The 12,942-nt window shown below is 35.9% G+C and overlaps 2 protein-coding genes across 2 annotated transcripts; both read right to left on the reverse strand.

The window, feature by feature from the left end:
* Positions 1-8,323: 8,323 nt before the first annotated feature.
* Positions 8,324-9,122, reverse strand: LOC126892799 (piggyBac transposable element-derived protein 4-like; the record flags this gene model as incomplete). Its single annotated transcript, XM_050662532.1, has 1 exon — positions 8,324-9,122. A coding segment is annotated over exon 1 (609 nt), but the record flags the coding sequence as incomplete, so codon positions are not given.
* A 475-nt stretch (positions 9,123-9,597) lies between these two features.
* LOC126891266 (uncharacterized) lies at positions 9,598-12,693 on the reverse strand. Its single transcript, XM_050660446.1, has 3 exons — positions 11,843-12,693; positions 9,930-10,057; positions 9,598-9,773 (listed from the first exon to the last, which is right to left on the reverse strand). Exons 1-3 carry the CDS (start codon positions 12,688-12,690, stop codon positions 9,598-9,600), a joined length of 1,152 nt encoding a protein of 383 aa, XP_050516403.1. The 5' UTR covers positions 12,691-12,693.
* Between the last annotated feature and the right edge of the window lie 249 nt (positions 12,694-12,942).

Raw genomic sequence — 12,942 nt, forward strand, 5'->3', positions numbered from 1 at the left:
GAGAAGCGGCTGGTAATAAAACGATGCCAGAGGTGCTGGAGTTTCGCACATGAGGTCAGCAGATGCAATGGACCGGACCGCACGGGGCACTGCCTAAAGTGCGGGAAGCAGGGTCATGTCATGGAGGGATGCGAGGGGGAGGAGCACTGCGTATTGTGCAAGGAGCCGCACAGGCATGGGAGTGGCAGATGCTCCGCCTTCAGGGAAGCCCTACAAAAGGCGAGAGCGGCGGAGCGTGGCATGGTGCCCGGGGCTCCTCCTCCGCGTTACCCCCCCTTAAGAAGTAGGGCCAACACAGACAAAAAGGAGCAGCCCCCAGTGACCACCACCGAAAGGGAGGGAGGGACCACCACCGACACAGAAGCCTGCGGAAACGTCGACGCGGAAGACGAACGGGGGGAAGGGCCCGACTGCTCTGCCCCTTTAACATCAAGTGTCCCCCCGGGACCATAGGTGTCATCTCGGTCGGATAGTTCTCGCGCGAAGTTATATATATTAATTAATGAACAACAAAAGCGTGAAGGTTCTTCAGATTAACGTCGGACGGGCCAAGGCGGCCCACGATCTGGTCCACGCGAAAGCCCTGGACATCGGGGCGGATCTGATAATAGTACCTGAGTCAAACAAAAATATTGCAGGGAGGTTTGGCTGGATATCGGATACGCGTTCCGATGTCGCTATCCATCTTGTCAACAGAAACTTAAGAATCGAAAAAATTACGAGGAAGGAGGGAGTAGTAAAAATCAACCTTGTTGATGTGGCTATTATAGCCTGCTACATCTCTCCAAACGTCAATATGACGGTGTACCTTGACAAGATGGAGAGCATCACGAATATGGCCCTGGCGGAGAAAAACTTCATCATTGCGGGTGATATTAATGCTAAATCCGTCCTATGGGGATCCCCGAGGAACGATAGTAGAGGAGAGGTATGGAGTGAGTGGATCTCCTCTCTCAATGTAATGGTCGTAAATAACGGCAAACACACCTTTGAGAGGGGCGACTCACGAACCCATATCGACGTAACGCTGGTGAATGACAAGTATTCCAGTAAAGTCACTAAGTGGGACGTGATGGATGAGAATCTATTCACGTTCCACAAATACATCTCCTACGAGATCGGTACCGCGGGGACCACCGGTAGCGGCAGAAAGGTTATGGCATTCGATAGGGTAGCCTTTAGGGAGAGGTTGGATGGCTTCTGCGAGGGGGTCACCGACTTCCCTGGCCTTAGAAATGCCATAATACGCGCGCACATTATAATATTTATTATAATATGTATAACATATTCAACACAATATATGTAACTTTATAAAATATGTAAGCACAATATTAGTTATAAATTCGAATAAACACAAGCAAAATACGCTAATGTCACTGTGACTAAAAATGATAAACGTCAAAACTATTAGTAAACAAGATATAAACGTAAAAATATACTGACCCATTTAGCAAAAAACCCTTTAAAATTTTTTCGAAATTAAAATTAATATAAATTACAATAATTGTTATTAGCCTGCCTACTATTACGCTACCAAGATTAATGAACTATTACTAACTTCTGCCCGTGAGTAATGAACTATTACTCACGGGTAAAGTAATGGGTGTTATTAACTATTCAAAAATAGTGAATAATGAGCATATTATTAAAGGGTCGTAGAAAAAACTATTATTCTTAATTATTTACAGCTACTGTACAATAGTGGAAATACGTTATTTTTCCAAAAAGAAAGTGCATTTTTAATTAAAGTTTGTGTAAATTCTGCATCATAATGCACTTCTATTATATTATGGTACACTCATTTGTGGTCTCGAAATCTGGATGTGCAACACAAAAATACCCTTTCACAACATTTCTAGCGAGCAGCTGAAGATTTATTTGAGCCAAGTATTTTCTACTTGCCTCCATGTTTTTACTGTACCTCTGAAATGACTTACCTGACATAGGACACTTTACCTCCACAGCAGCATCTTCAGTCACTTTATCAGGCGATGCTCCAATAACACAATATTCGTTAAAAATTATAAAACCACAGGCTTTTATATCTGCATTTATTTTCTTCCGAACTTGCATAATAACTGTCTTTTCTAATTGTTTCCCTCTCTATGTAGCAAAAGTATCAAATTTTTAAGCTACCCCAATAATTTGATTAACTAGAGAGCCACTTGACTTCCTACAAACAGCCATTTCGTATAATTTTGACGCAGTTATTCTTCCATATCGCAGCTCAAACTAGAGGGAATCTTCACTTTGTGTGTGGCTCAACTTAGATATTTTTTGTATAATCTCTGGATTAACATTCGTGTTACAAAAATTGACAAAACTGTCAGCTGTTTGTCCTAAATTACTGCTCATAAATTCGATCATTAATTGGTGGATAGATAATTTTCTTACATCAGGAAGATCACCATAATGAGCATTTATAGGACATTAATAGTTTGCTATTCTTGTACTTTCTAAAACATCTTCAAAAAGTCCTGCAATGTTAAGAATGGCTGTTAGTTTTTCTTAATCTTTTTTGCAATATGTACAGCTTCAATGTATTTTTCATCAGCTCCAACTTGTTCTAATGTGGCTTTCTTCCAGTAACATACAACTTCTGTGGGGGCAGGCTCCTCGGATCGATGTTTGCATACCCCAGAAGAAGCTACACAACTGATGCATGACACTCCCAATGTTTCCTCAAGTGTTTCATTGATGACAGTATGTACAAAATAAGGCTTGTCTGTAATCTTATGTTGAGAACATATTCTTGCTTTTACCATGCACTTATTTTCTGTCCTCTTTACTTGGACTTATCCAATGGCTGAGTCCCCATAACTTTCTCTAGCAGAGCTAAAAACAAACATTTTATTTATTACAAATCATTAAGCAGCAATTATTATTAAAAAAAGGTTTTATTTTTGCAGTTATGTACTTTTACAATAACATTTTTCATATTAAAGTATATTCTCTATTCATAGCTTTGTTAATGGTTTTTTATATTTCTGGACCTCGGAGGTAAACTACACTACATCGACATAGTGTTATTTGAATCAGTTCCTCTAATCTACTTATTTTATTAGTTGGATTATCTAAATTGGTTATATATTATCACTAAAATATGGTCATATTGTCTTTCAACCAATTATGGCATAGATCAGATTTTTATTAACATCCTAAGTGCTCTAAACTTTGTAGCAAACACAGGCTAAACACAGTTGCTCAATTTGACAGTGTAGTTTACTTCCGATGTCCAGATTTGGTACCAATAAAACTTCAAACACAATGTTTATATCAGAATTAAATGTTATATTCGAATTGCCTAAAATTTGTTGTAATAAAAATGTCTTTAAGGTATAAACATGACTTGAATACAACTATATTTCAATGACAATCAAATCTAATTAAAGGTACATATAATGATGGATTTTGAATGAAACATTATTATTTAAAAGTAATACTCACTGGCTGGTTCTGGTTCCACTACTCTGTGGTTGATGTATTTCCTTACAGGGGGCCAAGAAATCAGACAACATTGTTACGTCTACAGTCGGTAGATTATGCGAATCGGCTTTTTGAAAACCTTCTTCCATTTTATTTGTTTATTTGTACCACCCAAAATATGTCCTTACAAACAGTCTATACACTTTAAACTAAACAAATTCACTATTAAACTCCACTTTAATCCTGATAAAACAACAAGAGAACAAAATAGAATGACCTGAACTAACGTCAAACAGGTAAACAATAACACTGGAATGAATGGCGCGCGCTGGGGTATACGAGTAGTCACGTCAAGCCAATAGAGAAGCGTTCTTGAAATTTAAAATAATGCTAGATTTCTAATCAAGATTTTTGACGGACAGGCTTTTTTGATTCTTTTGAAATTTTAGACAATTATTTCTAGGGTGTTTCTTAATGGTTTTACATGTTTGAAATGACTTTTTAATTTTTTTGTGAACATCCCTATTATGATAGATTTAATACTTTAATCAGTTTGTTGATTTTATATGAATATGTCAATAATGCCAGTAAATGAACATAGGTTTATTTCTTAAAAAGTTTGAATACTTTAATTGTTTTAATAACTAAATGTCATAAACGGCTTTTTAAAACTTATTGAAATTTATCTTCATATGTTATGGGGCAAAATCGGAAATACTAATCCGTCATTTATAAATTGCTTTTTGCCAGATTAAAATAAGTTGCTTAGTTTAAAAGTTATACATTTTGATATAAAGAATGGTTTTTGGTTTGGGTGGAAAGAAGAAAACTCAGTAATTAGAAAAAGAAGTTTATTAAAATGTAAAATCTTAAAATTAATAAAAAAAAATATTGGTATATAATGTTATTAAAGCAATTTCTTATTTTCATTATCATCAACGCACCTTTCACATTCATATTGACTCTTCTTTGACCACATTCCACACACCCAGTTCATACAAGTTATGAATTGGATCCATTCTTTCTTATCAATATAATGTTGAAAGTCACATTTTTACAGGTACATAAGTTATTATCTTTTTTAGAAGAGGTGCTAGCTGTGTTTGATCGATTTGCGGATTTTTCTGCCATTGGTTTTCCGTCATTAATCAACTTATTTTTTATTTCTTATGTTGTGGTAATCACTTCAGCTTTTTTAGCAACCCTTTTTTTTCTTTTGGATAAAACATTGTTTTCTTTAGATCCGTCTCTAATTTTGTTTTTTTTTTACGTTATTGTCCTTTTTTTATTTATTTGTTCAACATTATATTCCACCCACTTATTAGATATGATTGCATAAGGCATTCGCACACGTTGGTTTCTCTTTTTTGGTAAACTCTCTTGCTGTGGCCAGTAAAAATTAATTTCCCATACTTGACCTAAAGTAATTCTATTTCTTTGACATATGGCAACATTGGATATCTTGACCTTTAATTCATTGCAATTGACAGTTTTGGCTGGAATAGCAATACACGCAGATTGGAAGTCTTTCTCTTCCACAGTATTATAAACATTGTCAATAATCGTTTCAAATATTTCTAGACAGTATGATTTAATTTCCAAATCGATATATTGATCAGTCATAATGCGAGGTATAGGTGTAGTTGCAATAGTTGTCTTTAATGCTGTATCATTGGTTGAGGGTTCGTACATAACTCCGTCAATTTGAACTGGCAATTCATTTAAAAAGGATTCGGTGACTACATCGCTTGTATTCTGTATCTATTGGCATATTATTTAAAAACGACTCGTTAAACAATTCTTCGCCTTGTCCATTATCTAATTCAGTCGAAGTAGGCAACATAGCGCCACTGTCGCCAAAAGTCGTTAGTTCATGTGTGTTTTGTTTACAGAATTTTCGAAAAGAATCTATGTCCTTGGAAAAATTTGTAATATTATTAATATGTAAATAGTGTTCCAATACTTTTCAGAAACATTTGTAATCTACTACTATCAATTCGGTACTAAGTCTTTCTTGAAAAATTTCATTTCGTCGGATCGAACCTAGTTCTAGCTTCTGAAGTTAACAACTACCTACATCTCAAATTCTATCCTTAAATATCTACTATAAACTATATTTTGTAACACTTACGTAGTTAAAACAGTAAACGTCTATTTTTATCATGTGCCATAATATCCAATATATCGTCTGGCTTTAATTCAACGTTCCAATGAACGGGCAAAAGAGCCAATGAACTGAGTCTTTGATTTCCCATCTTGTTCCTGGGTAAAGTTTTTACTCTCTTCATTGTTGAAAATGAACCTTCCACACTAGCCGTTGTGACAGGGATAGTTGCCAAAATTGTTAGAAATTTGTATGTTTGAAAAAAAATCTCTATTACAGTGTTCGCGGAGAACTTCGGTATTTGGTTTCAAAGATGATATAATATTACACCGTAATATATTTTCAGGTTTTATTGTTGTAACTGAAGTGTCGTGGGAGTAATATGCAGACAAATTTTCTAGCGATGTTGCTTTTTCTGGAGAGGCAAATTGAGGTAAAAGAATTTGAAATGCTGCTAGAATACTTTCGTTTTCGGTAGGTCTAGTTTTTAAATTGGATATAAGTTGATCCGTACACTGAATGAAAACAGAAATTCTGTAATAATCCTCAACTGAATTCGTTTGCAAATTTGTTCGCTGTGTTTGTCGGCTGGTTATTCTCGGGATTCGTAACTTCGTAGACTATAATTGGTCTAAGAGCCGCACGATTTTTTTTGACGTTCCTTTTCACGATTTTCATTAATTTGAGAACTAACATCAAGAACGTTTCCTAATTTTACTTTTAAAAAGTTATTTGCATAAATTACACTGTCACAGTGTAAATTGTATTTCGTATGTCACTGACCACAACAAATTATTTAGTGTCCACTAAATAATACAACTTTATTAATAAGAGGTCTCGTGGTGAGGGATTTGTCAGTCTTAGTCCTGCACATATAGAACTTCCTAATATCAATATAACGACTAGTGAAGTGTTTCACGATTAGTTTGCCGTGATATGTACATAGTCGCTATAAAATATTATTTTATCAAATTAAAATAATATATACCCTATTCCACGAATATACGACTCTCTTGTATTATCTCGACAACGAATATTTTGTTGTGTAAAATAAGAAGAATGAAAGTAAATTGAAAATTACATTGCTGTTTATTGGAATAATTATTAGAACCATTTACTTTCGTACTTCCTATGTTGTACACTAAAATATTCGTTGTCACGATAATCCAAGGTCTGTGGGTTGTATTAGATCTGTGGGTAGTGCCAAGATTAAAACATCCACATATCTCCTAACGAATGGTATTTCAAAATTAATTTGATGGAGACAGTCTTTGATCAAATCATCCAAGACATAATTATTACATACGATTGGAGAAATAGTGGACCCCATTGGGGTACCAAAGACTTGTTTGTAATAACCGTCATTGAAAATGAATACATTGGAATCAAAAACAAAAGTAATGAGTCTTTTAATATTAACTAGGTTCAGAGTTGTGTGCAAAGATAGGTCGCTCCTGTGTTTCTCAATACTAGCCAAAATTGTGTGTAAAGGTAAATTGGTGAACAAGGACACATCAAAACTTACAAGCTTATAATTATTTGGTAATTTATAATTATTGATGAAAGAACTGAAACGGATGGTTTACATAAACCACCCTCACTCAAATGATCAACCCATGTGTACGTTGAAAAATCTTCGGATTGATATAACCAGCCTTCAATTTATGGCAGATATAACCAGCCAAATTCTTCAAGCCATCATACTCGAGGTCACTAATGTTTTGCTCATTCTGACTCTCATTGAAAACCAGGTTTAAGGACTAAAACCAACTCAAGAGTCTAACTGGCTAACTGGGGGCAGAGTCCCAGTTCTTGGGCACATAGGACCGTGAGGTGCAGGCACCGAGTGAGAGCTCGCCTCTCGCCTCGCCTCGCTAGATTTGTTGGCACTCACCTCGTGACTAACACTTATCCTTAAACACAAAATACAAAGTAAAACTAGATTGTAAAATAAACGTTCTCGAATAGAAACGAATATTAAATGTGTGTTATGTGTGCACAATCCAAACAATAACCGGGTTCTCCAGGACATTTTTTGCATATGTACGTAGTATCCTTGCGCCGACCTTTCTCATAGCAGGACTTACACTGTTTGCGAGGAATTCTTGCACCGAATTCTGTTTTTTCACGTAATGTCAATTCATGTTCACCACTTCCTTGAGACAACCCTGATGAGGAACGGAAAGGTGATTCTTTCAGTAAATTTCTTATCACATAAAGCCGAAAATCGTAAAGTGACATTCTGTTTCCTGAATATTTGTTGTGAAGGTTATGCGAATTTATAAGCATTAGCTGTAGTATATGAATAAAAATTTTGACTGGCCATCTAATAGTTTTTCGCTCACACGGATAATAAGACATTTGGTCCTGTTTATCTATGCCCGACATAAAATTATTATATTGTACTATTGGCTGAGGTTTCATTTTAGTTCGGCCCCTTCGATCTGTCACTTCAACCATTTCATTGTCATATTGTGAGGAAATATAGCATACGTCTCTCTTATCCCTCCATTTCCCTATAATTATTCCATTTGCACATTTTGCGATAGTATCTCCTACCTTGAGCTTGCAGTCTGTTACGTCTTTGGGAGAATTCTTTCTGCCAACACGCAGAGTACCGGTACAATATGTTCCATTATCGAGTAATGTTTTAGCAAGGCCATAACTGTTGTAGAAGTTGTCCATGTACACAGAATGTCCCACATTTAGTTTTCCACTCAATAACTTCATCACAACCTTATCAGTGTGTCCCTTTCCACCCGTTTCGTCCATCATGTCGGTATACACAAGAAATCGTAAAATACATCCATTGGGAGTTGTTAACATATATAACTTTATGCCAAATTTGTGCCTTTTATTTTTTATATATTGGCGGAATACTAACCTTCCTCGCCATAGAATCATCGATTCGTCCAAACTTAGTTCACGACCAGGATAATAAATTTCGTCCATCCTTTCATTGAAAAACGTAATTAGGGGACGAACTTTGTAAAGCCTATCAACAGACTTGTCTTCATTTACCTTTGGGTTTCTTGCGAAGTGAAGACATCTTTGAATAAGTAAAAATCTATTTCTACTCATATTTTTCGAAAATGCCGCCAAATTGAACAAATCGTCTTGTTTCCAGTAATCCACCACACGGTTGAGTCTAATTGTTCCCATATGTAAAATAAGTCCAATGAAAACTAAAAATTCTTCATTTGTCAGCTCTTTCCACTCCGTTATTCTGGATTTTTGTTTTATTTTAGGGCCCAGAAAAATTTCAATGGCATATTCATTTATTTCAGACACTATGTAGTCAATGAATTTGTCCGTCAACAAATGTCTGAAGTAATCAATTGGCTGGTTACCAGGAACAGGAATAAGCATTTGTTCTCGTTTGATAAACGGAAAGAGCTTCATCGAATCAAAAGTATTCTGCCAATTAACTGTGTTCTGTCCAAAATTACTGTCTAATAGACTCTGTTTCTGTGTTTGTAAAACTTGGCAATGTCACTTGCTCATCAATCTCGGATTCATCACTTTCACTACCTCCAACAAAATCACTACCGTCATCGGAATCGTCTATGTAAACATCAGAAGAACACTCGTTTTCTAAGTAATAAAGTAATTCTGTTTGGGTCAGAGGCTTTCTTGACAATTTCCCCCTTTTAGGCTTAGACGGACCAGCAACACAGTCATCCATATTCACGTCACACGTTACAGCAATGTAGCAAAAATATCGCAGAACCAACAAAATTATAGGCAAAAGCAAGGTCTTAAGTACGTGCCGAGACAATATCAACAGTTAAACTGCGAAGCCGGCTGAAATAATTTACTTAAAAGATAGTGTTGCTGGTCACGCCTAGTGGCGTGATCGGCATGTGGTACATGGTTGTCAATCACGCCTAGGGTCGTGATCGGCAATGAAAGTGTTAAAGTAGGAAGATTCTACTAATTTAAAAATGTTTCGCAAAATGCCTGGTTGAATACGGATTTTTTTAACCAACATCTTAAGGTAGAGACGGCCGGATAAGGATGTCCTTTTTTTAACAAAAGTCTATATTCGATGGGCATTCGTCGATGTCCTACTTATCCATCGAGGTGGTCAGTACCTTGATCACCTTAGATTCCCGGTTAAGTCTGAGAGATTTTTCTTTCCACTGCTTAACAGTAGGGAACTCCTGTTCGGTTAACAAGGCAGTGACCTGATCCTCGTTGTAGTCCAGATCGATATTTGTTATGCAGAAGAGATATGACGGATCTTTTTTGTTTAAACGGATTTTTTAGACGGATTGTTTAGACGGATTTTTTTGTTTAAAAGAAGTGGCGTTTATTTGCCGAAAGAATCTCAAAGATCTCCTTCGGGAGAAATCTTTTGGATTATTAATTGAATTTGTGACATTTGAGTTTCGTGTACGGGTATTGGTATTGGCTGCGGCGTTGGCGTATAATCTTGTGCGTTGGCGTGGAAGAATGAAGTTATCTGAAGATGATTCTTGTGGAATTGTATTGCTGACGTTTGCGGGTTGGTTTTCCAGAAGACACCTAAACAAACAATTAATTGACATGGAAATAAACTAGAAAAAACACAAAGAGAATGACTGGAGGGTTTTGCTAAACGAGGCCATGGCTCGAATTGGTCTGTAGGGCCATATGATGGATAAATAAATAAACAAGATGACCTCAACTACAATGTGTCAGCATATAGTAGAAATAATAATCTAATAAATAATGACTTATTAAAATTTATGTACATTGTTTTTTTTTTAATTCACTCTGTAGAGCGTCATTATCGAGCTCAAGTTTTCTTTTTCTTTGTAATAAAATGTAAACTTCTGCTTTTTTTCTTCGAGTTGGAGAGCGTGGAGTTTCGCTTGAAATTGCCGTTCTTGCTTCTTCATCTCCACCTTCTCACTCATTTCCTTAATTTGGCAACTGAGAAGCCTGGCCTTTAAGTCTTCTATTTTTGTACTGCTGGTAGTGTCATCTTGTTTTTTTTTGTGGTTTAGATGTACTTGGTTGTGAATCTAAAAAAGGTACAAATATTTAATTAACCCTCTAACCGTTATGATCGTCTGTAGACGGTGTCCATTTTTTTCTAGTTAAATTCAGAATTGTCAATACCTAGAGCTTAAATGGTAGTTTGTAAGATGAAGGATGAAAAAAGATGAGGCCCCAATCTTTCCGATGAGGCTCCAAGAAGAGCCGAAAATCGCGATTCAAGGGACTGGACTGCGCTCCGTATTCTAATTGAAAAGTAGGATTGTTTTGCCTTCACATTGCAACTGAATTAAAAATAAAATTTTTATTTTATTTTGGTATCGTTTGTTTTTAAATCTTATAGGTGACCAATTGATAAGCGTTTGAACATTCCGTGCCGTCCCGTTTAGCAAGTATAAGCAGTTACTTTTAGCCAACCGTCAAAATGGGCATATAAATTATTGTAATCTGATGAAAATTTTCATATAAGTGAAAAAGTGGTTTATAACGTCTAACGATTATTGGTGAGATGAATAAGACTCGATAAGTTCGTCAAAATGAATTCGTCTCATTGCATTTGAGACTATTAGTGTACGAACGTCATCATCTACGGTCCAGTAAAGCCGTCTGCAAAATAGTCGGTAATATCCCGATAAGCCCATAACCGCAACAAACGTTAAAATTTCTGCCAAACTAGCATTGAGATTGTGAACTAATTTTTGCCCTGCATAAGAGTTTGTTTCGCGAACAATGTGCTCTATTGTATTTTGCGAAAACTAACACATTAAGGCCGGTCGTCCTTTGGATGCGTTTTCGTCAGAATTATTTTCGTCAGAAATTGGAGGAATAATTTCGTCAGATTTCGCATATGTGGTATCGTCCACTAGACAAGTTTTCGCATTGTACGGTCAGCCGTATGTAGTGATTTATTAAATAAGCATACTATACTAATTATCAATAATATGGATCAATTTTTTTTGGAAAATAGTTATCTTCTTACACGGCGATTAAAATTAAAAAGAAAAAAGTGTTGGGTTAATGACATATTAGCAAAACGAAAAGAATTCGGAGAATTTCATCATTTATATGATGATTTGAAGAAGGCCGAGAAAAAGTTTTTTGAATACTATCGCATGAATCAGGATACATTTAACTATATTTTAGATGCCATAAGAGAACCAATACAAAAAATTTCGAATTTCCGTGAGACCATTTCTCCAGAAGAACGATTGAGTGTGACTCTAAAGTAAGTTATAAATACAATAGTTTCAACATTTTCAATTTTATTATTTAAAAATACAAAGAAAAGAAATACATTGTTTTATGCGCTGAAATGAGAAATATATGTACTTCTGAATGGACAATGGATGTTGATAGGAAACATCTTCTCTTCTTTCATTTGAATATTGTGAGACCCCGGAAGATTCTGTATTTTGCAAAGATGAAGAATGATGTGGTGTTGATACTAAGTCATTACAATAGAATGACGCTCTGGAGGAATCGGTGTCCGTGTAAGACATTGGAGAAGGCAACGGTGTTGATGTAATTGTTTCATTGGAACGATATGCTGCTCCGGCCACGTCTCTTGTAGATAATTGTTCTTCTTCAAGAAATACTTGCTGCAACTTACTTCTCACCAGCAATTGTCGATTTTGAGGTACAGCCTTTAAAAAGGGTAGGAGACTCAGTAGGAATTTGCGTTCACTGTCACTGTCTTCTCTATTTTTATGTTGGGACAATATTTCCAATTTGGCTCTTTCTATTTCGAGGAACTTGTTGTCCACTGAATTTGTCTCGGAATTCTTAGCATATTTCAGACGATTGTTTGTGTTTTTCTTACTTTGCAAAGTTGTTCTACTAGGTGTTCGGAATGTACTTGTAAACTTATTACCTGATGTGGATGGCTGGTGTATATCTGTATTTACAATTTGTTGTGATGACTCCTGAATGGTTGATTGAGAGTATGCATTGTCTGCAGCTTCCAATGTAGATTCTGACTCGGAAGAAGAGTTGTTATTGTTTTCCTCTTGCGGAGATATATTGCCATGCAGTTTACGTCGCTCAACAGTTTTAGATAAAAACAACAGTATTTTGTAATATGGCCATTTGAAGGTAACTACCGATTCTGCACCATCTCCAGATTTCTGTTTTTTCGACTTGTTGAATTCCTTTCGGAATGTGTCTCGCAGCCCCTCCATTTATTTTTTACTCCATCAACTGAAACAAAAAAAAATCGTTACAATTAATCACGTTTTTTTTTAGGCAGCACTGGCTTGAAGTCAACGAGCCTTTTTTTGTAGAAAAATACACCACAATTGCTAGGTATGATCGTCCAATCTCAGCTTACGGAGGCACCCTAATTCTATCTACGAGCAATGATTTTTCTTCGGTAACAAAAATTTGACTTTCTGCTAAGTGAAGCCTTCTTTGAGTTTTCGTTAATTTACAAT

The sequence above is a fragment of the Diabrotica virgifera genome, chromosome 9 (assembly GCF_917563875.1).
Source record: "Diabrotica virgifera virgifera chromosome 9, PGI_DIABVI_V3a".
In the NCBI taxonomy this organism is placed as follows: Eukaryota; Metazoa; Arthropoda; class Insecta; order Coleoptera; family Chrysomelidae; genus Diabrotica; species Diabrotica virgifera.

Excerpts from the sequence above, each read along its gene's own strand:
- LOC126891266 (XM_050660446.1), bottom strand. The coding sequence starts at position 12,690 with ATGGAGGGGCTGCGAGACACATTCCGAAAGGAATTCAACAAGTCGAAA. Across the intron at positions 10,058-11,842 it reads CATCCATTGTCCATTCAGAA|GTGTCTTCTGGAAAACCAAC; the intron begins GTACATATATTT and ends TTGTTTGTTTAG. Across the intron at positions 9,774-9,929 it reads CGCAGCCAATACCAATACCC|ATCCGTCATATCTCTTCTGC; the intron begins GTACACGAAACT and ends TAAACAAAAAAG.